The sequence below is a fragment of the Limanda limanda genome, chromosome 9 (assembly GCF_963576545.1).
Source record: "Limanda limanda chromosome 9, fLimLim1.1, whole genome shotgun sequence".
Lineage (NCBI taxonomy): Eukaryota > Metazoa > Chordata > Actinopteri > Pleuronectiformes > Pleuronectidae > Limanda > Limanda limanda.
Genome location: NC_083644.1, coordinates 7590929 through 7618032, shown reverse-complemented (window position 1 = coordinate 7618032; position 27104 = coordinate 7590929). Strand labels below are relative to the sequence as shown.

Sequence of the window (27104 nt, the reverse complement as noted above, 5' to 3'; positions counted from 1 at the left end):
TGCGAAACTGAATCTGTCTCCTTCAGTTTCAACAGAGCAGTGTGATCACAGCCAGACACAGATCTTCAGTTGAAGGTTAGTAGTTCAGTAGTTTAGTCTTTTGCTTTTTGTTTTCAACACTTGTTTTATTCATTTTGAGCAACATAACAAGAACCAGGAGTCCAACACGTTTTTCTTTCAAGGGTTTATCTAGTTTAACAAATCCTCAGAAATCCAAAGATATTCTGCTGAATTATATGAAATGGAACAAGAGAAGCAGCAAAACAGCAGAAGCTGGAACAAGCACCTTTAGGGCGTTTTGCTTGATGAATGACTGGACGATAAATCAGTTATCAAAATTGATGTTGATTAACTTTCTGTGACAGAACACCACATTCATTGGCTTTTCCAGCAGCTTTCACTTGAATCACAGCTGATTTGTTTTCCCAGTTGTCCTGAAATCGAATATTCTTTGAATAGATGATTCAGCTTATCATTGCTGCACTATTTTAATTTGAATTAAACAGATTGTTTTCAAATGTGATTTCTCTTTAGATTCTGCTGTATTTGTCCACCTGCATTTTATTGCTTTCTCCATTTTAGAAGTGAGGACATTATCAAATTCTCTTGCATCTTTGTGAAGGAATTGACATTTCATTAGCCTATATAAACACATGTTGTAAAAAATCGAGCGAACGCCCCACACGCCACCTCTAATGGTTCCCGTGTGTCCGTGTCCCAGTGTCGAACCAGTTAACTCAGATCTCCGGCTCCTATTTGTCCCTGTGGTCCATTAGTGCCGATTGGCCCCGAGCCTCAGATGCACAGGCAACCCTCACTGACCTGATAACATTTATAGTTGTAATGGATTTTTTTTATGCCGGTCATTAACTTTCTCAGAGATTGAAGAAAGAAATTGCTTTGCACCTTTTTTTTCTGTGGTATTTCAACTTTATAGCATTATGTTCAGATATGTCACCTTCCATCATCTCTTTTTAAGGCCTCAGCCGTCACTACAAATGTGCAGGTCTCTTGTACAGGACCCTTCCAGTACCCGGGACTTGTAATTAAAATTTAATGCTGTTGAGTAAAAGCGTTGAAAGATATAATTTCTCTCCAATTATTGGCTCTGTCTGGGGCAGACTGTTAGAAGGTGATTTAGCAGATGACTTGGTTAATGTAGACAGTTTACTGTGTGTGAGGCTGTGGGAATAACACTTGTGTTCACTTTACAATTGCCGAGAATTTTATTTTATTTTCACCAGACTAACTTCACTTAAAAAAAGTAGAAAATTATTTAAAAAAGGAAAAAAGTTCACATGAATGGATCACTAACGATCATAACGAGCAGACCTGAGTCCAATCACAATCCTCACAGAAGGTGGAGGCTGGACAAAGTAACACAAACACCTCACAATACCACTACATGTCATTACAGCAAGTATCTACAGCTTTAACCAGCACCTCTTTGAATAATAACCTAAAACTAACAGAGGTGTTCCTATTATTGTGACCACCTTCTGTAGCTTGAAACTAAAATGTGTGGGATGTACTCAGCTTGTTACCTCGGCCAAGGATGTTGTGTTTTCACCTCTTGTCAGTTTGTTACTTGGAAAGAAAGTTTGGATCAGGAAACAACACATTAAAGTGTTTTTTCACTTTCCTTCACAGAAAATAATTCATGGATCTTGATGGGGAAAGAGTAATTGTTTAGGGGACTGATGAGTGTGATGGAATTTAGTACAAATATAAATAAGCATATAGTGAATTTAAGTGTGGTTTCAGAAAGCGACTGTTGAGCCTTGGCGGAGGTCTACCGAGTTCATCTTACAATTTCACAAAATCATTTGGTCCAAAATATCACCACCCATTCCTTTCATTCAATATCCCAGCAATGAATTGGCATTTTCTTGTGCAGTACATTTACCAGCAAACATCACTGAGGCTCTATGGTCAGAGTCTGGCTAACAAGATGAAGCCTGAATATGAACTTTGTCCCATTTCTATTTGGTTCCTGGCGGCACGAGGGGAATCCCCTTGTGCACCTTTCGAGGAAATCGACCCCAGAATGTAACACTGGCTTTCACTGAAGCACAACCAGCTCGTAGCCTCGAGGTTTGGCATCACTCAGCTCATCTTCTTCTGGCTCTTCCTGGTGGGCGGGCCACTGAACTGCACGACGTGGAAATATACAAATGTCCCCAAAAAGTGCAGGAAAGCCAAAGTGGACACCAGCACGGGAAACAAGTCCGGTAGATGCGGCGGGGGGGTCACGGCTACGCTCGCCACGCTTAACCCGACCATGGCTGCGACACAGATGTAGAACTGTAACACAGAGGGAGAGAGACAGAGAGAGAGAGTGAGGTTATATGATTCCAAATAAGAGTCTGCTCAGCTGTCATCTTGTGACCTCAGAGTTTCAGTCACATCACAGCATGTGCTCATACATTTGGACACCCATAGGCAAATAACATATTTTGTTGATTTGTTTTTCCGCCTGCAGCAAAACACACATTAAAAATGAAATTTCCAAATGTTAACGAGCTGGTCCATTTCAAGAAACTTAAAAAAACAGCGATTGTGGCAAAGGCATTAAGTTTAGGCACCACTCTACTTGTAAAATACTTCCTTCCTATAATACTTCATTAAGTCGTTAAGTCTGTGACATTTCCAGAGCTGATAAATTCTCAGACTGGTCAAACCTCAACAACACAACCACCGGCTCCTCTAACTGACTGAGGATCTGAAAGGGAAGTTAACTGAGGACTATGCAGCAGCATCTGATGAACAGAACACCTTTGTTGAGCATGGTGGTGAAAATATTATATGATAGAATGGATCCAACTAAATATCAGTGTAGTTTAGAATCTGGCCTCTAGAACAGGAAATAGATCCAAATCAAATCTTAAATCCACCGTGACACAAGCTGGAGTCTAGTTAAGTTCTTCAGACCCTCAAATTGAACATCGGGGAAAATCTGTGAGAACACGACCGCAAAGAAAACCTCAGAAGATGAAGTGATCTGCAGAAACCCTCTGACCTGGATGTGGTACGTTCCAAAGAGCGAGTTTCTAAGAACAAACTTCAGAAGGTTCACAAACTTTTGCACACACAGTAATTGTGTTTTTCCAGCTTCTGAAAAGAGGCTTTTTTTTAAATGTCTCCTGGCTGAAAGGTTTTATTCACTTGTTTTCATGTCAACAGTCTAATTTGTCCAGGGATGCCCAAACCTTAGCAAACAACGATTTCAAGCACATCATCTCCATGAATCCACTGATGAACACAATTAGAAGCGGTGGAAAGCTTCGTCTAAATCTAATAAGTGAACCTTGTCACAACATCTGAAGTATTTAATAAAATTATATTATGGTTGTTTGTTTTTGTTCAAGTTACATTAAAGTAACTTAAGTCAATGCCATCGGGTTATTCTGCTTAAAACCAGCTGAGTGCCACTATAGAGTTTGAATACTAAGCTGCTGCCGGCTAAAGAGACCGATCACAGGCGTTTATGTCCAACTCTTCGCCAAAGTAATTTTAATCACTGAATTTATATTCTGAATCAGGAACTTCTGCTAGTGAAACAATGAAACGACTGGGCACCGCAGGCTATGAACAAACTGTTAGCGTTTCCCTTAATTTTAATTGCAACCGTAACACGAAACCAATGAATGATTTAATTTAAAAGAGCTCTCAGACGACATTGAATATTTATCCTTGAATGACGGACATCAAATTGGTCATTTGAGAAGTGCTATAAAGAGAAGGCCGAGGCTTGAAATATCATATTCAAAAGGACAGGCACTCGGAACATTTTTCGGCCAATAAAACCACTTTTTCTTTATACTGTCACCGTCCTGAGGTGATGGTGAAAGTTAGATCACTGCTGTGTCTATTTGGGAAATATGACGCAGGGATTAGACTGTGGGTAAGATGGAAGAACCCCCCCCACCCTGCCTTCGACACCCCAAACTCATGAAACCCTATCGTCATCATCGGGGCTCGCTATTTATGCTGCTTGTGTAAATAAATATATCTAGGCAAACCTGTGTTAATGACGCGCGCTATAAAAAGACACCTTCTCTTAATCTCTGACACCCTATCGGTGCCCCTGTCGCTGAGGGGCTCCCGCTGCACCCCCCTCCAGACGCTGTGGAAACTTGAATAAGTGATAAATAATTCTTTGCCTGGCAGCGGCTTTCATCCCCGGACAGCTTACACAGCTTACAGCGGCACATGATCTTTATTTATACAGTTGCGTATATCTTTCTCGCACGGTTGCAGTTTGGGTCGAGCGCCACCTGGGATCCTGGAGTCACCAGCGGACTTGTTACAAACCCATCAGCCGTACATCCGCATCGTCCTCGCCCAGCGTACACGAGCCGAGGTGAACTATTGAACCCGTGAACTTATCAAGCAGCAGGAACTCTGCGCTCACTGTTATTCACTGGACGTGCGTCTTATCTGAGGCGAGTCTACAACATGAACACATGGAGCGGAGCAAGTCCTGCCTGTGGTCAAGGTTTTGAATAACTACATTACATTACATTTAATTTAGCTGACGCTTTTATCCAAAGCGACTTACAATAAGTGCATTCAACCCCGAGGGTACAAACCAAGAGCAACAAGAATCAAGAAGTTCAATTTCTACAAAAATAAAGCAAAACTACAAAATGCTATAATTAAGTGCCATTTAAGTGCTACTAAATTGTTAGTTTCAAAAAAAAAATTTATTCAAGGTATAACTAGAGTGACCTTTGCTCACAAACCACCTCCAATGTGTTAATTTGTGTTTGTTGGATTTTTAGCAGGATTACAAAAAAAACAACTGACCTGATTTCCATGGCATGACACATTTTTAACATATTCAGCCATTTTTTTTCCAATTTATTTAACATGGCACAATAGGGTGCACTACTAGATACCTCATGAAGAAATCTGAGATATTTAGGGGACTGATATTTGTGAGTGTGTGTAATTTGGTGTAAATCCAAATGAAAATCTGGATCAATTAAATGGTTTCATAACGGGACTGTTGGGCCTTGTGTTAGGTGTACACCCTACGGATTCTATTCTACTTGAAACTGCAGCCTCCACCTTTCGAAACATATAAACTAAACATTCAACGTCTGGACTTTACGAGCAGACTGTGCTTGGTAGTAACATCGAGACAGATGGAACAAGCAGATCACAGAATCAGTGCTGGCTGTTAGTCACTGTACCAGCGCTTCAATACTGACCTTCCATCTCACTATGCAGGCCAAGTCCATTTTGGGCAGGAAGCAAAGCAGCCTGCGGTAGGCTCCCAGTCTCAGCTCGTCCTCTGAGCAGCGCTCCAGGGCCGACAGCAGGTAGATGCTGTAGAAGAGGAAGGCCAGCGAGGTCGAGACGTAGGGAACCAGCAGGCCGTCCTTCAGAAACAGCGGCAGCATGCTGAGCACAGGGACAAGAACAGACAGGGAGAGAAAGACATTATATTCCACCGTTGATTGACAACACATCAAAATATCTTCATCCACGCCTGACAGCACATTGTTAGGGTCGGTATCATGTTTGCTGAGAGATGGGGCAACATTACACCACACGGCTTTTATATCCAACAGGCCTGCACAAGCTGCACGTCCCCTGGAGGGAAGTGGCTCGGACGTTCGTGCCAAGCTTATCTTAGTTTAGTGGAGGGGCATGGACAAGAACAACAGTTGACTCATAGTAAATCGCACATCACCCCACTTTATAAAAAAACCTCTCGCTCACAATAGACCACTCATTCAGACTTGCACTCCGATAATAAAGCTCCATTCAGAGGATAACTGTTTAACACTGGAGAAATACATACTTCTTCAATTTAAAAACAGACTGGCTGCATTCTGTCCTCGTTGAGCAGCCATTCGGCCAATTAGGCTCACAAAAGATGTATTTCTGTTTTAAACGGCCGAGTCTGGAGAGGATGCAGATAATGTGTCCGAGTCAGACTGTACTGGGAAGCAGCTCCAGAATGACCTCCTGTCCCTACACAGCACACACACACTTAGATGGTAGGCATGCAGACTATGCCGTGTAATCCCCAGATATCCTTATACTAAACCACACGCACAACAATTAGTGCTGCCGGAAGAATTTAACAACAGCTGGTGAAAGTTAGACGGAGCGTTTGCAGCACTACTCGTCTTTTCCATTCATGGTCCTCAGCTCAACCCTGGTCACAGATCCATTTAGCTGTTTGGGATTATTTCTAGGTATTTGATGGTTGGAGCAAAGGGCAGAACTGGAAAGGACTGTGAAGATAAGAGGAGAGGACACGAGAGTTCTATCTCAACTCGGCCGTTACAGGCATAATTACAAGTTGCTTTTTCAGAGGTTTTCTTTCTCCACTATCTTCATCTTTACAAAATTGGTTTAGATATGGCTTTTTTGTTGATATTTTGATGTTCCCAGTGAATAATTAATGGACATGACATATTTACAGGACTGATATGTATGAGGATGTGCTAGAAAGAAGGCGCCCGGAAGGAACCTACCTCTGCTAAGTCCATCGCCCTATCCCACCATGTTAAATAAAGTAGGAAAGTTAATCCCTGTTTTGCCTGATTATCCGGATCCACTTCAAAATTTAGTAGGTTCTTCTTTGGGTCATGTCTCACCCCTCCACCAAATTTAATATTAATCAGTTCAGTAGTTTTTGCATAATCCTGCTGAAAAATAAACAATGATGAAAACATAACCTCCAGCTTTGGTTCACCTACCATCCATATTCATAGTCTCACCTGAATGTTGAGGCCTGCAGGAACCAGATAGCCACCAGGGGCAGGTCATTCAGCAGAAGACACACCGGCCTAGAAAAGATCAAAACTGGATATTGTCACTGTTGAAAACACTCTGCAGAAAGTACCGTTAAATATCATTTTACAGTGAGACAGGAAGTGAGGCCACGTTAGGTTGAAGCTGGATATGAATTGATGTCATGCGGGTGTAATAATAAAGCGACTGACCTAATGGGACTTTCACAGGAATCGATTATTGTCAGCTGCTCACAAGGCAGTCAGCGTTTGTTGTTCCACATTATTTTATGTCAGTGTTCGCCTCATTAGTGTAATTGCACTGTATGCATATTTGCAGCCGTTTAACCCATATCCAACTTTTATTTGAACCAAGTTTTTAACGACAAAATCAAGCTCTCCAGTTGTTCGCTGTGATAAACGTATTATTAAAAGCCGTGGGTCTGTGGTGCAGGACTGTTGCTAACTGAACTTTGTCTGTGTCGGTGCTCGGTGCACTTTCCACCGGTCCCTGAGACCATAATTACAGCCAGTGCTCTTTGGCGATCCTGTTACAGTCCAATAATTGATCCTGCGCAAACAATGCCCCGAGCTGCCGCCTGCCATTCTTTCCTAATCCCTGGACATGCATTACTGATTGATTCCGGGGGACAGGTGGGAGATATAACTCAATAGTTAATAAAGCAACAATCTACCCTAATCTAGATTAATAGATGAGCCCAGATCTAGGAACCAAATCCCTCGCTGCCAGATCTATCCCAGGCATCACTCTCCACCTACAGCCGCCACAGCTCTATACATATGGAGGTGAATAATAATGAGCCGCACACGAGCACATCTTACACCCACGTGTGCAGGAGATGTAGTTAGTGCACAGAGTGATGACAGAGGTGAATAACCGTTCAGTTAGCAAAGGCTTTACTTTAATAGAGAGCAGCTGTGGCAGGTGAATGACGTCACTTAAACAAAGTGCACATGTATTCAACTTAATATAAAACTGCAAAACATCATTTCAGATGAACGACGGAGACAAAGCTCCTGTGTGAGTAGAAATTAAAAATGTCCCGAATGTTACATGTTATTCTGTGTGAGAAAAGACTTACAAGGCTGCCAAGAGGATGGACTTCTCGTGGACTTGGTAGGAGAAGAGGAAAAATGCTAGAGATGAATTTACCTAGAAAAAAAAGGCAATGAGATATTCAATATAACAGCTACTACCGGTTTAGGACAGAAATACTTGATAGAATACTTTTCAATAATTCCGATGAAAGACAGAAACATATATAAACACAGGTATCACTAAATCATATATGTATTATGCTGTGTTCGAGAAATTAAAATTAAATATATAAATATAATATTAGACACTGATTCACGTTAATTATCGCTCCTCCCCTCTACCCCGTGCCATCGTCCATAAAGTTTTTACCGTTCAAGGAGACAATCACATCTCATACTTTCGAGCTGCAGGTGTGTTAGTTACATTAGAGGTTTATGGGTAATCCAAAACCACTCACCAAGGCCAGTTTAAACTGCCAGAAGGTTGGCTTGGTCAGCAGCCTGATGGAGGAGGGCAGGGCCGCCAGGACGGTGCAGGCGAAGCTGGGAAAACAGAACAGACACATTCACTACATTCATATGATCTCACATCAGCACCGTCAACAACAGAGGAAGTGATTGTGCAGCAGAAAATCCAATGGAGCATGACAAATAAAAGGGGGGAAGGGGGGTGAACGAGTTGAGGAGCAGGAAATCAATTTGGAGGAATATAATTAAATGTATTTGCACATAATCCCAGGCTTTCAAGCACGTCTCTGCTCTGTTGACACGGATTCATGTGAAAACTAATATTGATAATAAAAGACGACAATTTTTTCCTGTACGACCAAACGCTAACAAACGACTAAGCCAGAGTGCAGGTATCACACCTAATGTAAGAGGAGTCAAGAAGAACTTTAAATACAACTTATTCAATCAGGGTTATACCTTACTTTTTAGGATGAGATGAGACTAGACAAGTTACACTACCTAAAGTAAAGAGATTATTGGTTCTTACCCCCTATGGATTCATTATATAAACACTAATATGATGTATTACACTGTAACAAAGCTTTATCATCTTTGTAACAAAATTATTTTAATTGAATTAATTTTTTCTCTATTTTTGAAAAGTACAGACTGATGGAGGAATGTAGTGAGAAATGTCACCAAAAGTACTTCAATTATGTTGAATTTAAGCAAAGTTATGGCACTGTTTTTTTAAATAAGTGACAAATGTCACAAAAAGTTGTTAGAAAAAGGATTTTTCAAACAACTTTTTGTCAGAAATTCCTGAAAGTAATGTGGATTTAATGTTCATGTGTATGTTATGTAAATACACATGTTAAACTTGGCCCATTTTTTTGGGGCGGGGGGAGCGGGTGGGGCATGACAAATATTTTAGACCCAAAGTGGGGCATGACAGAAAAAGTTTGAGAACCACTGTATTACAGTGTATATGTGTCTCTTAAGCTAATATCACTGTGTTTAATCTAATTTAATCTAATCTAATATATAATAATTGTTACCTCAGTACTGTGATGCAGTATTTGTTTGTTTTGTGTTTTGCTGCCATCAATTTTAATGTTTATTTAATGTAAGTCGCTCTAAATGATCTGATTTCGATGTTGGAGACGAACTCATCCTCCTCTGCTGCTAAGACCCAGGCTGTGTGGGAAAGGTCTGAATACTGGGCCCGTATTAGGGTAAGCAGGCATTAGTTTAACCCTTCAATTGTCACCTGCTGGGGGCCAGAGGCACCGAACGTGCTGATGGGCTCCGCAGCGAGTCAGTGCAAAGTGTGAGGGCAACAATGTGTTTGTTCTCCACGTTGTAGGAGTGATACCAGAGCATTATGAGAACAGTGATGTATATAAATAGCCAGATAAATAGAACAAGTGGCAATTTAAATGAACAAAAGAGCCCTCAGTGGGTATTCAGTCAGTATGAGTGTGTGTTTGTGTGTGTGTTGTATGTGCGTTATGTGTAGGGCTGGGTCCTGCGGTCCGGAAGGACATGGATCCCTCTTCACAGCTGATTCTTTCTGTGTACACAGCACACCCACACTGGGGCATTTAACAACCCATTTGCCGGTGCCAAAAAGACAGGAGTGTTTTTCATTTGTTTGAAATGCACAACAGTCAAAGAAGTCCAACTTGATCCCTGGTCTTAGCAGTCTGGCAGGAACGTGTCCATGCGTCCAACACTGGACTCCTAAATTTAGCGAGTGGGGTTATTTAAGCTCGTTCCACCATGACACGACTGCTGCGTTGACTATTCCCTCCGCTGTGACAGCGCAGGTCTTCAGCTTTTGGTCAAAATAACATGAAGCCTTCCTGGAATGCACTGTTGCCAAGCGGGTGGAGACGCTGAACACGAGTTTACTACGTGTTCTCCCCTGATAGCACCGTTTATTTGTCCTCCTCTTTCTCTCGCCCACAATCCATCATAATATTTTGGAAAACTCTGCCTCTTTCTGCGCAGGACTCATGCTTCAGTGGCTCCTTGGGCAATTCAACCCCTTGTCACTACATTTCCAGAAACAGTTGTGACTTTATATTCAGAAGTTCCTCACAAGACGTTTCCTTCGGGGATGATCTTATTTCCACTCTGCTGGATCACAGTCTTTATTCCCTTGGGCAAACTCTGCTTTCCCAGGAAATGAAAGGAGTGAAAACAGGACACGGGAGCAGAAGAGTTGAGGGAAGAATGACAATGACAGAGAAATAAAAACAAGAGAAAGGAACGATGGAAGCTAGAGGAGGGAGAAAAGCGGTAGATACTCAATATAAAGGGTTTACCTGAGGTAGAGCTGAGAGTCTGTGGACAGAATGGATCTGATCTTTATCAAAGTGTTCAGGCTGCACCATGTGTTGGCCACCTTATCCTTTACACACAAACACAAACACACACACTTAAATAAGAACTGATATCAGGTGAAAAAACACAACAATTTACAAGACTCAACGACTTCTATTCTGCAAAGGGAAAGCAAATATTTGGCATTGCTTTCACTAGTTATTTCCCCGCTGAGAGTTCAATAAAAATTCCTCGGGGCATTTGTGTGGAACCCTGTGTCATAAATTCACCCCCTTGTCAGAGAAAGCATCGGACTTATTTGTAAACTTGGGGACAGAAGGTCAAGAGTCACACCAGAGTAGTTTCTGCATAACCAGCAGATACAGACCAACCACAGAGCACTGCCACAAACCACACACTGACAATACGCTGGATAATTCTCTATGTAATCAAATTTATTCCGTTTTTGACTTCGGAAATTTGGATTCCAGGAAAAAAAGGGCTGCAATACAATTAAAAAAATGTATTGATATTAAATGAATATTTTCTCGGCTAATCTATAAACGCTTTGTTCATAAAATGTCAAATTAGCGGAGAAATTTATTTATCACGGCGCACAAATCGATTCAATTTCAAAGAAAAGCCGCAACTTTTAACTTTTTGGGGGAAAATAAATGTTTTCCGCTTGATTTGAAATGACAATCAATCTTTTATTAAGACTTAGATACATTTTTTTGTTGATTGACTCACAACTTTTCTCTCGTGTCGAGACTGTATGAGTTCATAGAAATCCCACTGTTACACTGTGACTGATAGAGAAGCTGTGAGATCCGATGAGGGAAACCTCGCTGTTGAGATTCAGCTGATTTCAGTTCTTAAGAATCAGATGATATCGAAGCTGACATCCCACAACGTAGAGACGTGGATCCTAGATCAGCTTCAAGATGCCACTGCAGGTGGTTTCTCACTGGGCCCTGTCTAGAGAGCCTATTTCTGTCCTCCTCTCTCTCTCTCTCTCCCCTCTGTGCTACAGCTGCTCCAGCACAGCTGTGTGGATCTTAGTGGCAGCTCGAGCCCAGTCAGCAGCACTGGGTCATCCAGCGTTGTGTTGTCTCAGCCCCCCACCCCCCCACTCTCACTCTCCTCTTTGCCTCCTCGCTCCAAATAACCACCACGGGAATTTTCCTGGACACCGCCTCAAGGCAACACATGAGCGATGGAGGGGAGGAGGGGGGGGGCAGCGCGGCTCCTTCACCTATGAGCTAGCATGGAATTTCACAGGGGGAAGCATTTGGTGCCGTTTCTGTGAGCAGGCGGCAACGTGAGACGTCAGAATGCAGCTCGGTGGGTAAACTTACAACTGCTCCCTCCCAGAAGTCGCCAGGACCACCACTCGTCCTCCCCCCCAACACCACCCCTCCTCACTTGTGTCCCCTTCTCCCCCCCCTTGTAAGCTTTTGCTTACGTGCACGATTTCACAATTAGTTCAGGACGCCCGGCCCCGGGCAGCCTCTCATGCTGCCGTCACAGGGGAGGATAGAGTCTCTCACACCCTGTGTATTATGTTTGCATCATTTCATTGAACAAATACTGCCGGGGGGGCACGCAGCCATCCGCTCCCCCGGTAGAATTTTCAATTACTTCTCACATCCATGACACCTTGTGGTGGGTGCCACCTCGGGGACTAGGACAAGACGGGTGTTAGAGGGTTTCAGGAATGAGAACTGCAAACCTTGGCATCTGAGCTGTCAGTCCCACACAGTGACTTCACCTCCGCTTCTCCCATGACAGCTTTTAACGCTGCCGCCTGGAGGTTTGTCAGGTCTCTCTCTCTCTCTCTTTCTCTCCCTCTCTCTCTCCCTGTCCACTACCACCCTCCTTTTTAATTAATGTCAGATTCCTGTCCCTACTCATCCCTCTCAGGTTATGAGAGTGACGACAACATACAAATCTGTATGTGTGTGTGTGCGTGCTATAGAAGAGTCCAAAATACTAACACACTTTCCAAAGACGCAGTCAGCAGCAGGCAACAGTTGTCGGATCTGCTCCGATACGCCTTCAAGTGCAGAGTTTGCCGCACTCGTTGGTCCATACGGCTAAAACATGACTGACTAAGAAGGGCTAAAAATACCCAGCCCATAAATTAGTTAGATTTATCTATACCCTCCTCCTCCTGTACATCCCGAACCCCAACTCCTGCGAGTCAGAGTGAAATTGATCTCTTGACCTTTCACCATTTTATTCCACTGTTTTCTTTTATGCTGCAGGGTATCCATGTCCTGAGCCGTGCGGCGCTGGGGGGTGAAGGCATGTCGAACTCAGTGTGGAACATCTCAATTTAAGGACATTTAAAAGACCCTTTTCAATTCAGACTAATATTTAACACAATAATTTAACAGATCCTAACTATGACAGATGAGTAAAATGCTGACTTCTTGGACCATTTTTTTAATTCATTAAATTTTCCAGCTTGAAACCAGAAAACCATTTAAAAAGATATGAAGAAACTGATATCTTATAACAAAACAAAACATGGCATTAAGGATATTTCATCTTGAAAACCATACAAAAAACCCTTCGGCATATTTGTTCAAAATGTCTCCTTTCTCATTTTATGCAACGGATAATATCAGGATTTTCAGAATATTTGATTTTTGTTATTAGGGTCAAAATCATTTGTCAATATTTTGGAATTTATCGGGGATACATGTTGAAGAAGGGGTCGTATAAAAAATTTAAAACTGAACTATAATCCTCCTACTTCCCCTGCAACTCCAATCCTTCTGCATCCCTCAGGCTTCAGTGGGAACAGGAGATGAACATGTGACCTGCTCCTCTGATCTCCAGTCCATCCTGGTCTAACACTATTTATCCTTTTATATTCATGATCTGTCAGGAGATAGTATCTTCTTCCACTCGTTTCTTTAAATGGCAAATTTGGATTGTGAGAAGAGAGCAGCTATTCATTAATTCCCAAGAACAAGTACAACTACAAATGTTTTTTTTAAAGACTTGGCCTCATTGGAAGATAGGGCTTCTCAGTTGTGGTTTTCAGGCTGAGTGTTGATTCTACTGTACCTCAAACAGACCGCGAGCCACGGGAAAGATCCTCCTGGCCACCTGTAGGGCCTGGCCGGGGTCAGACAGGAAGGGCAGCCAGCAGAGGGCAAAACTCACCAACACGGTGACAGCAATTCTCACCAGCAACATAAGCCTGCACGAGAAAAAAGGGTCACACGGAGACAAGCGCCACGATATTAGGGTGTTTTGGTCTCGCTTTAGTTTCCAAAAATACACATGTTGACGTAAAGCATTCGGTTCCGTCTGTGTCTGCTAGTATTCTTCAAACAATTAGTACACACTGTCTGCAGGTCCTAAATTTGGACTTTGACCCTTGTGTTGAGGAATGCAGTGAAAGCCATGCATCAGCTGAAAGTCTTTAGTGTAGGTCAGGATATCTTGTCAGCTGTAACCGTCAAGCTGCTGGTTAAGTTGCACACACAGACATAGCTGAGGAGTTTGGGCATGGCGAGAGTGTCATCTGGACATATCACCCCCCCACCCACCCACCCCCCCGCTCCTGGCTCTCCTAATCCAGCTTTCCATTTGCTACTAAATGCCCTTGGTACATTGTTACTAGACAAACAGACACTGGACACACTAGTAACAACATCCAATGTGATTACCTCAGTCATTCTGTGGCATCTCCTGAGGACACGGCTCTCTAATAGACTGACATTACATATCTGCTCTCAGCACTCAGTTGACGCTGTTAGAGGCAGCGCGACAAAACGACATCACCGGGGAATGAACTGAAGGATCATAATGTTATGTTATCTATCTTTTTTATAGTTTGTTGAGGTTTTAAATAACTATTTACCGGCCTTTGCTTTATTTAGACATGAGGTGAAATCATCACTGATCGCAGGAATAAAAAAATTAAATAACAGTAATTTAAAAGACGGTGGAAAACAGATCAGCTGGTCTGGTTCTTCTCTTTCTGTGGTTTTAGACGTGGGTCATCTGGGAACTGTGGCTGAATAAAGTTGCTTCCGCCAAAGATTGTTGTGTTTTCATAGACGTTTGTTTGAGTGAGTGTTAAGTTAGTAGCATTACACAAAAACTACCAGATGGATTATCAGGAAACTTGTTTGAATGATTGGTTATGGAAGATCCCATTAACATTTCCCCACTTTATTTAACATTGCGAGAGAGTTTTGAATGTTCTCTCCAATTTCCCAGAGATATATGAACCTAGATAAAAGGAAATCCGGCATATTAACAAGACAGATTTCTATGAGTTTGTGTAATTTGGTATGGCTTGATTATATTAACTGTTGGAGGTGGAGGTAAATGCTCTACTGAGTTCTACTGATTTAAACGATGACAAGTGGAGACAGTGGGTGACTCACGGCTAATTTGCCAAAGAGAGAGAATGTGAGAGAAGACAGACAAGAGGGACACAATAGGCAAGTAAATCCAGAGACTCACCCTCTCCCCATCAGACCCAACTTGACACACTTCCCCAGCAGGTAGCAGAAGAAGGGCAGAGCGTGGTACAGTTCCATCTGTTTGTAGTTGAGAGCCAGGGAGAAGGCCATGGAGCCGAAAGCGTCCCAGCCCAGACCGAGAGCCAGGACCCCCCACAGAGCCAAGCCTTGGCTCACTACATTGTACCTGATACCATTAAGGTCATGACTGGATTATAAGTGTAGTCACAGAAGCTGATCCAGGGTCAGTTCAGTCCAGATGTGTTGAACAATGTCATTGTTGTATTTCTTTAGTGTCTGAATAACAAGGGCTTAAAACACTGATATGAAGAACCATAAATTTCATGGCTTATGTCACTTTCCGTTTTTTATTGCTCCATTTGTTCTGATCTTTCATCTAATTATCATGTGATGGCGTGAGAAGATACAGTGTGAATGGGTGAAACAAGACAACCACAGTATGTCTGAAGTTGGCTATTGTTTCTTTTCAGTTAATCTCAAGTAAATGATCATTTCCACGTGGCACAAAGGCTCATAACCATCGTCATAAAATAATGATGCTGCAGGGTTTGGTTTCAAAACATAGGAAAGCTGTGTTACACAACTCAGCAAAATATAAAAAAGGCAGGTTCTGAGATGTACAACGTATTTTAAATTCTTACTTCACAATGGTAGCATTTTAAAATAAAGATGTAATGTTTAATAAATCAATAAATATTTTTAAACGTAAGCTCTCTCCATTTATTGTATCTATTTTCTTGTAATAGCTTTTAAAACAATTGTTTTTTACAGTATTTCATTATCTGCATTTTTATTTGGTTTTCTTATTTTTGGCTCATCTGTCATTTGTGACTTAGAACTGCATAAACATATAGAAATAAAGTTTGATTGATTACAAATAGTAAAAAAATAAAGGATACTGGAAATGTCCATAGTCGATGAGAATCAGTCCTGGATAAAGCAAGAAGCAGAACAGAGTGGAGACCTGGTGACACAAAAAGAAAACATTTACAAGTTGACAGAATTTAGTTAGATTCCAGTGATAGATAATCGGTTTGATAACTGAGCTGTTTTCTTATTTCATTAAGTCAATCCTAGACAGTCCTTTCTTATTGATAGTTAGGTACCAGGAGTCTGTCCTGCAATGCATGCTGGGATAATCTGTTCTGCATTTTTTTGCAGACAAAGCTGGTAAGAGTCTCTTTCAACTGGTGATCTTGTAATAACTGTTTGATAATGTAAGATACTGTAAAAACAAGAGAAGTTTTCCATCTAAACGGGCAATTCCCTTAAAAAGCAGTAACTTCTGTAAATGTAATAACATCCTATTATCATATTATATTGATGACTTCGTAATTCTCAGATTTAGTGCTGTAGATGGCTTTAATACGGGTGTTTTCCCAAACTAAGAGGAAAATGTGACTCATTACTATTAGATAGTAAAGAGATAAATGCACTAAATGCGAGCGTTACCTTTTTCTTAGAGGATCCGTCCGTCAGATAGAAACAGTACAAAACCACAGCGGGGATGTAGATCAACAAATCTGCCACCAGGACTGGAACAGAAAGAAATCATACATGATACTTAATTTTCAATCCAAACCACAATATCATCCATCTAAGCAAATTTGAATCATTACTGTAAGTGAAGTAATGTAAGTAAAACAATTATCGGTATTTTAAGGTGGAGATGGACATGAATCGTGGAAGGTTTTCTATTTATTTTACTGTGATTCTTGTACCTGTAGCTCTCATGAATAACTTGTGCGCTGGACTTTCATAACCTCTGGATTTGTGGAGCTCCACCCACTCAGGGTTTATCATCTTGGCTCTGCAGGAAAAACACGGACGATTTCGATTTTGAATTTTAATTTTAACACTATTGTTGGTTCATCAAATGTCTGAAGGACATCCTGAAACACAGATGTGTGGTGTACTGCAATACATGTGCCCACTATGCAGAACATAATTCATAGTAAATATACATATAATAGCAAAGAGGCTACACTCATACTGAAGTTGTGTAATCTAATAAAACTACTTACATATAAGCACAGATCCAGCTGTGATAGGCCGTAAGAGGAGGATAGTCCAGGCCCCAGTAGTTCAAGTCATTGTCAGTGGTGTTGAAGTACCTGTAAGAGAACACATGTTGTGTATGTTTATTCAGAAATTGGACAAGGGTCCCTTCTACACTGCAAACTAGTGTGTTCAGCCCAGTCATTACACAATGTGATGATAAACAACACAACCCCTCCAACCCCAAATTATCTCATCCTCTTTCCAGGCAAAACTTTCTCCTCTGTACACACTGACCATTCCTGCACTGGGAGGTTGTGGGTCACCTCCTGCCAGTGCCTTTGAGCCTCGTAGTCTCCAAACATGGGAGGTTTCCCCGCCCCTGTGGATAGAGAGGGAGAGACACAGGTGAATAAAACAGAGCACAACAATCTCCTGCAGGCTACATGCTACATGCTAACGTGTAGCACCCTGCTGAGAGTCCAAGCTGAACTACAGCAGAGGACTTGTTGTAGTTCTCTCTTGTTGTCGTGGAACTACACTGACTTCCTACCTGAGTACGGGTTTAACGAGACCCCCCATCGCGCCGCCAAACCGAGCAGAACACAGATGGACACGAGGCTCCACGTCGGCATCTCTTCAACGAGGCAGAAGCAGGTTTATCGAGGAAAGGAAAAGAAACGATGAAAACAAACTCATCTCCCCATTCAGGCAGTGAACATTTCCTGTATACGTAATCCACCAAGGCTTCGTTTCACGCTCTCATTGGACACTGGGGGATGACGTAAGGCGCAGACACTCAAGAGGCGTTTGTGAACATTAGGAAAAATTGGTGTTTCTTCTTCGTCCAGCAAACGCTTCATTGCTGATGCAAAAAATAACGTCCCTAATAGTTTGATGGATCTATGGGAGATATAACTAGATGCGCTTTTAGTCTTTCGTCAATTCACGGTATTCAATGTTAATTTTATATATATATATAGCTACAACTCGAATCTAGAAGAACTAAATTCCCTAGGCACTTGAATGCATCATTTGTTATAATGATTTATGGCAAATTGATGGATATCATGCAAAGATACATTTCATCAGTGTTATCACGTTTTATTGTGAAATGAATAAGCTGCCCACTTAGTCACAACGTAACCATTGCTGATAATATCATTACACAATTCACTTACAACACAACACAGCCACAAACTGAATGAACACATGAATTCGATTGCAGGAACATTTCTTTCTTTATCTCCTTCGTTCTTCGAATTTCTCTGTTTTCATGTACACTTAGTTATAATAATTGTATCATAAAGTTGGTATGTGTTTGCGTAATGTGCTTTGAGATAATGCATTTGTATAGCGCATGATTTGGCGCTATACAAATACAGTGATAGATTTGAAATGAACTGAAATGTGCATCATCAAAACCTTTGGTTCCAGTGCACAGGGCACTTTTAGGCACCTACAAATGAAAAATAAGTCATAGAAATTGTTATAAATGTAAATATGAATGAAATATTATGGAAAACAAAGACAGGATTATTTTCAAATGACTGTCGGCATAACCCAAAAAAATGTGTGGGTTCCAAAACTGGTCTTCTTCTGGAAATTAAAGTTTACTAATATGGCACACTTCGAATAAAGGGAACCTAATGAATGAGTGACCGAATGACAGATAGTATAACTTGTGCATTTGGAACTCTGGCCACTAAAGAAACGAAGATGACTGAATTAACGACACAAAAAAAATCAATCCTTTATCTTATATATATATTTTCCGAGTTATGGAAACAGATGAGGATCTCACGGTAGCAAGTGCAACTACACGTGTCGTCCATTTTGCAGCCGCTTACCCTGGTGGAGCCACCATCCCCTGCAGAGACTCAGTTGTGTAACTAGTTTGTTGTAACCTTCTGTATGTGTGGTTACAACAGCTTCGCCCTCCCCTCACATTGTAAATCTCAGCCCAGGGGCATTTTCTCCTCTGTGACCTTTTCCTGTGTTGACACCGTCGTCTTTGTTCCCAAGGTGTTGGGATTTGTTGGGTGAGACGTGTTCCTTGTGGTTCCGGCATCAATTATGCATAAATAATAATAACCTCGGACAACTGCTGATTTGCAATGACACTTTCATTACAACGGCAGTAGCCTATAACTCACTGGTACCCATTAGTTATTAATGCCCGGCCACACCAGCTTTACTCTGTCATTTATTGCTTCATCTCTATGCCTTTTTAAATATTCAGTAACTGCTGTACCTACATTTACAGTCTGTGATCTCCACCCAGGAGAAGGCTATAGCTGCTGGTGGAGGATGACCTAGTTATTATGGAGGCCTGGGCCTTGCTCGCCAATGTCATTGTTGTTTATCATAGTTCCAGTCAAGTTGGCTCCAACAAGTCCAAGTTGATCTTTTCTACTATTCTATCACATGTCTGCCAATATGAGGAGAAATAAAAACTTATAATAAAAACCTTTATCTTTTTAAATTTCAAGGATGCGATGACTAATATTTACCATTAGTGCCATTTGTTTTCCATCAAAGCAGAATTTGGTTCAGAAACAGGCTTCTTTTTTGTGACACTTAACATGGCCTTACTGATTTAAAGGTCATAGGTCGCACATGCATTCCTTCCTTTTAATAAAAATATTATCAGCCAGATATCAGCCAGAACCCTGCATGCTTAGGACAAGGGAAGCAGGAACTACTGCTGCGTGAAAGCAAGTGAATCCATCCCATTAAATGTGAAGTTATGATAATGTGAGACAGAATTATGAAGCACTTTATCCTCTCAGGGATCAAGAAAATACTGATATGTAACACATGATAGGACACATTGTATGTAGATGGGTAAAAATGGCATGTAAATGGGCAAAGGATCAAGTCTCAGCTGCTCTGGACTCACTCTGACAAATCCCACTGCAGGTGGCTACATGGGCTCGTGCTAGTAGCATTAAATGAAGGTGTCTAATGTGGTTATTTGTTTTTCTCAAACCAGCAATGGCACAAGTTTGTGTGCAGATTATCAGACTGTAAAAATTCCAGATTCAGGAGTAGCTTCTGTACATGTCATGGTAATATATGGCAACTAACCATTTTATGACCTGGTTTGATATTATTTTAAGTCTAACAAATATTTAAATTAGAGCCTTTAGGTAAACTACTTTTAAATTTCACCTGTAATGGATTACTTTAATTAGTACTTGTGTGTTTATGTTTTTTGCAAACAACACGTTTTTCATGGGTGTATTGAAACAACATCTGAGGGCTCCTACCAGGTGAATACATTGGGCTTCGCTGATAACCTGTGTGATGTTGTCTTTGTCTCCTTCACATCGATTGTAATCAATCATATCCTATAATTTTTGTCACTCTTTTATAGTCTTCTTGAGATTTGTCTTTTTAAATCTCCTGTATTTCCTGTCCCCTGGTATATTTTCTCTGAAAACCCAGCACTGCTACAAACAATGGAACTGGTGTGTTTTCAGTTACAACCTGGGCCATATTAACCTGAAATGTATTTATCAAGATGTATTTAAAGGCAGGTACATTAAATATGATGTCTCTGTCAATAATGATACAATCAAACTGCTGTGCAAAATTGCAAAACATTCTGAATTAAACCTCGGTAATGCGGTAGTTTTTTAAAGAGTCTGTACACCTGGCCCAATCATAGGTGATGTGTAAACACCCTAAATAATGAAAGATTATAGATACGTTTTGGTTTTCTTGTATCCTGTTAAAAAGCTCAACTGACTCAATCTGAAGAATACAAATGTTATTTCTATGATGTTATATTCATATGGTAGTTATGTGATAAGTCAACAGTCAAACTCAGACTTTATGAAGAATGTCATAGACTCTATCTTGAGACTAACACAGACTGTGTGTGGTGGAGCTGTGGGAACCAGTGCAGTGTGGTGGTGGAGCTGTGGGAACCAGTTCAGCCTCTTCTCCACCTGTGCACACGCACTTGCAGCTGCGCATAGGTCATTATTGAGTGGAGCGCGCGCTAGAGAGGGGGTGGGGGGGTTCTCTCTTCTGCGTCCACTGAGCAAATTGACGTCATAATAACGTGGAAAGCTCGATATTGTATTTGATTGAACAAATTATAATCTTATTACTGCGATATTATGAGGAAATGATTCTTATCATTTTCGTTATTATTATTATCAATGTACATATTTATAGGTGTCACCAAATTAAATAAGGCCTGTACTTATTTGTATAATGACGTTATCACCCGTTTTTAACATTTTGAAATGTATTTTCTTTATCTGTTTTTGAAGCAGCCATAATCAGTTTTGTATTTTCCCACCATCTGCCACTGAAACCGTAAATTTAAAACTCAACATCAGCAATATCCACCTTCTCCAAGATTAACATGAGGCCTACACCCCCTTAATAGAACCACATGTAAATCACTGTATACAATGTCTCATCCACATTTTTTTGTATTCAGAATATGTGGATGAAAATAAGCAGCAGCCTCCCGGTCACACATCTCCTGCTGCGAATGGAAATTAACGATGGTTAATCGCTTATTTCCAGTGTCATCATCTCCTTTAAATTAAATCTGCACCTCCACTTATATTAACTATAAGGATGTATTCTGCCTGAACGTGTTATTAACATGCAAATGACTGATTGAGTTAATTAATGAGATGGTTTGTCTGAAATCAATTCAGGTCTTTCTCAATATTTATTTCGTTTTTTGATTCTCTTTAATGAAGAACAAGAGGTGTCATTGAACGCCCCCTAGCGGCTTGAGTCTCGTCTCCCCCTCCGAGGTGAGAGTCGGACTGACACACACACACACACACACACACACACACACACACACACACAGACACACACACAGAGACTCACACACCACTGAGACGAGACATGACTGAGAGTTTGTCTGATTTGTGGAGGCTGATCCTGGACCTGCAACATGCCTCACACATGTATACACTCAAAATATCTACGATCAAAACAACAGATACGATTGGTCTGTTTAGTTTATTGTTGCTATGACTATTGGAATTTATTTATTTACCCCTCTGGACAACATTTGACCAGATTTAAATTTTAAACACGTCCCCTGAAACTGACCTCTGGGTGTGTTTCATTCAGTGCCACTTTAAACTGTCTGTCAGAGTGAATGTGTGAATATTAAATTTATTGGAAAATTATAATTCTTAAAAACAATTATTGCAGAAATTGGTTAGTCCTATTTACAGACCCTGTAATATCTATATTTATTTTTTTATTTCGTCTTTCTTCTACGTTTCGATATTGATGTCACTGTTAAAAGTTTTACGCAACAATAATATCATCCAGAACCGATAGACTATTAGTAATAATAAATGTCAATCATGGCGTAATTATAATAATCATCATTATTATTATAATACATGTGTTCAGTAGAAATATCAGGGTGACATTGGAGAAGCCTTTTGCATCATCAGCACCTTCTTCGGTGTCTGGAAGTATTGAGGCAGAGAGAGAGAGAGAGAGAGAGAGCTCCTTTCCCTTTTTCTTTCCCATGGGGATCAGATAAATATAGCGCCTATAACACACACACAAACTCACGGAACCACACACCCGCCACCCCCTGCGCACACACACTCACACACACCATTTGCTGTTTGTGTAAAAGTGATTAGCAAGACACAACTGCGAAACTGTTACCTTTATAGTGGCCAAGCCGCAGAATATCCTGTAAGACGATCCGAGCGCTGATGTGAGCTACTAGTAAATTAAAAGGTGTCTAAACTGTGACCTCTACCCAGGCTGCGGCCATTGTCAGGAAAACAAACATGTATATAAATATAGGGTTGAAAAAATAATTAGATGGTTTTAATTGTTTACTGCAAGTTCAAATATTTCTTAACTGAGTTCAAATGATTACTGAAATAAATATGTTTAGGTTTGTGATCGCTAAATCTCAGGATAAAACCTGTCCTGCTTTTTATATAATAATCCTTTCAAACGTGTATTGAAACAAAATTAAACGTTTTTATAGGCTATAGATTTTAAAATTATTTTAAAATTATAAAATCTATAGCCTATGCAAACGTTTAATTATTTTACGTAATTCCTTGTGATTATATTTATATCTTTGGCAGAAGGTAGAAATTAAATTGAAGCGAAACCCCCAAAATATTCCTTATTAAGGTCTCATAATTAAGTTAAGCTTTTTAAAAAAGTAACTGCTTGTGGTTTGGTAGTTTGTCTGAGCTGTTGTAAATCGTATTTCAAATTTCCTGCTGTTGCTCGAGTAATATAATTAGAATAGTATTATTATGAATTACTATTAAATTAAAAACAACATCTTGAAACGATATTCACTGTTATTAACCCTGGGAATTATGAAGTAAAATTCACATGGAAAGACAATTATGATTTTATAGAATAAAGAAATAACATTTCTATCTTATGTTTGGTTGTAAAAATCAAATTTCCTAAAATAAACTGCAACGCCTGAGAAATTAAATGTAAAAACAGCCACGAGTTCATTCAATCTATCGAATGATTTTTAAAAAATGTTGGAAAGGAAAGTTTGATTTGATTTCTTTCTTGGATTTATTTACAAATAAATTCAGTTGACAACACAATATAGCTACATAGAATTACATATGCTTGAAATATTTTTTTCAATTATCATTATAAACAATCTTTTTCCTCAGAGCTTTGTTTTGTGTCTTGTATGAAAAAAAGGGAACTGGAGCTTCCCGATATACAAAAAATGAAATTAAACAAAAATAATTATTACAGATTTCAAACGAGGACAAAAAACAGAAAAAGGACATTTAAAAGTCAAACAGGTAAAATCTTCTTTTCTTTTCTACAAATATTTACAAATATTACCTGTACAGAAATATCTCTTCTTCTCTTTTTATTTGCTCTGTCTCAACAACAGTCTTTACTTGGCTACAGAGTCCAGTGCTGCCTCTAGATATGTGCTCTCCCCCGTGTAACGTCTCTATATATATAAAAAATAAGAGTCTATATCTTCCTGTGATAAAGTCATTGTGACGGCCACTTGGACAGGGTGGTCGCGGAGGACAAGCCGTGTCCTGAGAGGAGGCTGGAGGGGACGCTGAGGAGGGGGGCGATGGCCGCGGAGCTCCGGGACAGAGACAGGGACTGAGCGCTCAGCAGGGCCGACTGCACGGTCACCGGGGGCCGCAGGAAGGCCTGGGGCGACACGGAGGAGGCGCTGGAGACCCCGATGATGTTCTCGATGCTGAACGAGGGTCTGTTGGACGGCTCCGACTTGATCATGGACGCCGAGCTGAGGCTGCTGAGCTGCATCTGGAGGCTCGGGCTGAGCTGGGAGTTGAACACCTTGCGGTTCAGCTCCACCGAGGGCAGGAGAGGGACCCCCGGCGGCAGCATGGGTCCCACCGGGGGCATGTACTGGTACTGCAGGGCCGCCGGGTGGGTGTAGGCCGGGTGGATCCCGTAGTGCCTGCCGTAGGGACCCCCGAGGCCGTAGGCACCGAAGCTCTGCATCATGAGGGCCGTCTGGTCCCGGAGCATGTCCGGCTGGACCCGCTTGAACCTCTTCCTCCTCCTTAGGAAGCTGCCGTTGTCGAACATGTCCTCGGACGCCGGGTCCAGGGTCCAGTAGTTGCCCTTCCCGGGGTTACCTGGTTCCCGGGGGATCTTCACGAAGCAGTCGTTGAGGGACAGGTTGTGCCGGATGGAGTTCTGCCAGGCCGGGAACTTCTCCCGGTAGTACGGGAAGCGGCTGCTGATGAACTCGCAGATCCCGCTGAGGGTGAGCTTCTTCTGCGGGCTCTGCAGGATGGACATGGTGATGAGGGCGATGTAGGAGTACGGGGGCTTCACCAGGCTGCTCTTGGGTTTCTGCAAGGAGCCCCCCGACCCGGAGCCCCCCTCCGGACCCTCTCCCTTATTCCCGGTGCCGGGCTCTCCTCCCTCCCCGGAGCTCTCGCAGCCCGGACTCCCTCCGCCGGAGCCCATCTCCTCCTTCTCCACCTCGATGTCATCCTCCTCCGCCTCCTCCTCCTCGTCCCCGGGCTCCCCTCCTCGGAGGTCTCGCAGGAGGATGCCTCCCCCCACCGGGCTGTCGCAGTCGCTGTCTCCCCCCTGTCCCTCCATGCCCTCGTCGTCCCCCTCGCCCACCACGTCGATGTCCACGTCCTCCGCGGTGAGCACGGTGTGGCCGGACATGTCCCCGGCTCGGTCGCTGCCTCCAGACAGGGTCATCTCTCTATCTCTCTCTCACTCTCTCTCTCTCTCACACACTCTCTCACTTTGCTCTGCTTCACAAAACAAATAAAAAAGAGAGGAAAAGTCTTCCGGAGCCAGAGGAATGGAGCAGCCGGGTGTGATGGCACCGAGGAGCAGCGGGTCCGGATCCTGCTGGTCTCCTGTCAAGTGATCGGATGTCTCCCGGAGTCTAAATGCGACCTCCAGCCAGGGAAGAGCCAAAAGAGCCAAAGAGCCAAAAGAGCAACTTCAACTTCTGCAGATAGTGTCTCCTCTGGAAGTGGAGGAAGCTGCTCTGGTGGAGATGTTCCTCCTCTCGCTCCTCGGGAACGTGTACTTCCTAGCGGAGTGATATCAGCAGAACCAAGTCCAGATGACACACATGCTGCTTTTAAAGGCCGGAGCTTTTTTAAAACTGGGGCTGTCTGATAGATTACTTTTCCCCCAGTAGCTATAAGATATACTATCAGAGGAGGGCACGTGGTGCGGTGACGACAGACCGCCCCCTGTCCTCTCCTCCTCCCTTCTCTCTTCTCTTCTCCTCCCTCTCTCTCTCTCTTTCTCTCTCTCTCTGTTAAACCATGCAAACTGGAGTTGTTTCATGGATTTGTCAACAATGGGACATCAGCAATGCTGCTTTCCGCTGATTTCCCTGTGTTCGTCCGTCATAGACCATTTAACGGGAGGAGGAGGAGGAAGAGGAGGAAGAGGAGGAGGAGAAAATTGGGCTGCGTGATTGAAAGATCCGATGCGCATTATAACGTGGCTGCGTAAAACCAAAAAAAAAAAAAACAACAACAACAACAATCCAAAGCTTTACAAACAAATACAAACTCGATTGAGAGCAGCAGAACGAAAACGACGACAGCTAAGTTAACAGACTCTTCTTCTTCTTTTTGTTTTAATTGTCTTAAACAATTTGTGCAAGCGTGCATTTTATCCTATACTTTTACGCAAAGTGTTCCTGTGCGTAATGGAGACTCCGTGCGTAAAGTTTAAACCTTTTTTGCTCCGTAGTTTTTGCAGCTGAGACGCATGCACTTGATTCTGTGCAGCTTCCACATCTCGTCGTGTGGATCCAAGCTGCAAAGCATGAATTCAAAATCTATTTATTCCCGCAGGATTAGCCCGATGGTGGGAAGAGAATATTGAGCAGCAGCAGCAGAACCAGCAGCGGTGGAGACAATGAATGGATCGGAGGGGAATAAAGACTTTCCCTTAAGAGTTTGTATGAGGTGCTAACGACCCCGATCATTGCTCGGTTTTACATGTGAAAACCCGAGGAAACGCGGTCAGCGGGTGAATGCAAAGAGAGCGTTTTATTCACCAGCATGAAGGTGAGTGGATGTCACATCAAATACCGAGAGGACTTCCCTTCGCCCGGGGAGGAAATCCAACCAGACTGCATGGGAAAGGAAGAGGAGGCTTTTGTATTTCACATCGGGTTCAAAGCGAATATTCCAGTTAATGCAGAAAATGAGATTTCCCCCCGATGTGCCACGGAGCATTTAAAGGTGCAATTGATTTTTTTTATCGGAAGTCTTTTTTTTAAAGGGGGTTAATGAAAATATCTATAATCGACACCAGCCTATTTTCCTTGTGTCAAAACCCTTTATTAGAATAAATGTAAACCTTAATATAAATTGTAAATTGAGATATTACACAGGTGGTGGTTATTTCTCGGCATGCATTTAATTCCAGTTACAGAAGCAGCATGGGACCAAATGAATTTTAGATTATTATCGTTATTATTACAAATATTATACATTAATTACATAATTAA

General features: G+C 41.8%; 2 protein-coding genes across 3 annotated transcripts; both read right to left on the bottom strand.

Moving 5' to 3' along the window:
- Window positions 1-1207: 1207 nt before the first annotated feature.
- On the bottom strand, window positions 1208-17809 carry alg6 (ALG6 alpha-1,3-glucosyltransferase). The gene is made up of 14 exons (XM_061077787.1): window positions 17652-17809; window positions 17396-17480; window positions 17125-17214; window positions 16822-16910; window positions 16553-16635; window positions 16000-16064; window positions 15081-15266; window positions 13668-13803; window positions 10592-10677; window positions 8270-8354; window positions 7856-7926; window positions 6741-6809; window positions 5217-5409; window positions 1208-2304 (listed from the first exon to the last, which is right to left on the bottom strand). Exons 1-14 carry the CDS (start codon window positions 17731-17733, stop codon window positions 2107-2109), a joined length of 1518 nt encoding a protein of 505 aa, XP_060933770.1. The 5' UTR covers window positions 17734-17809; the 3' UTR covers window positions 1208-2106.
- Window positions 17810-24109: 6300 nt separating this feature from the next.
- Window positions 24110-25318, bottom strand: foxd3 (forkhead box D3). 2 transcript variants are annotated; one of them, XM_061078692.1, is made up of 2 exons: window positions 25172-25318; window positions 24110-25111 (listed from the first exon to the last, which is right to left on the bottom strand). In XM_061078692.1, exons 1-2 carry the CDS (start codon window positions 25316-25318, stop codon window positions 24110-24112), a joined length of 1149 nt encoding a protein of 382 aa, XP_060934675.1. The 2 variants fall into 2 exon arrangements, with proteins under 2 accessions (XP_060934675.1, XP_060934674.1); XM_061078691.1 differs by having other exon boundaries at window positions 24110-25318.
- Between the last annotated feature and the right edge of the window lie 1786 nt (window positions 25319-27104).

Bases quoted from the DNA above. Each gene is read 5' to 3' on its own strand.
- alg6 (XM_061077787.1), bottom strand. From the start codon at position 17,733: ATGCCGACGTGGAGCCTCGTGTCCATCTGTGTTCTGCTCGGTTTGGCG. The intron at 15,267-15,999 runs GTATCCTTTATT...TAATGGTATCAG, and splicing joins ATCGACTATGGACATTTCCA to GTACAATGTAGTGAGCCAAG. The intron at 2,305-5,216 runs GTCAGTATTGAA...TCTGTGTTACAG, and splicing joins CCTGCATAGTGAGATGGAAG to TTCTACATCTGTGTCGCAGC.
- foxd3 (XM_061078691.1), bottom strand. From the start codon at position 25,318: ATGACCCTGTCTGGAGGCAGCGACCGAGCCGGGGACATGTCCGGCCAC.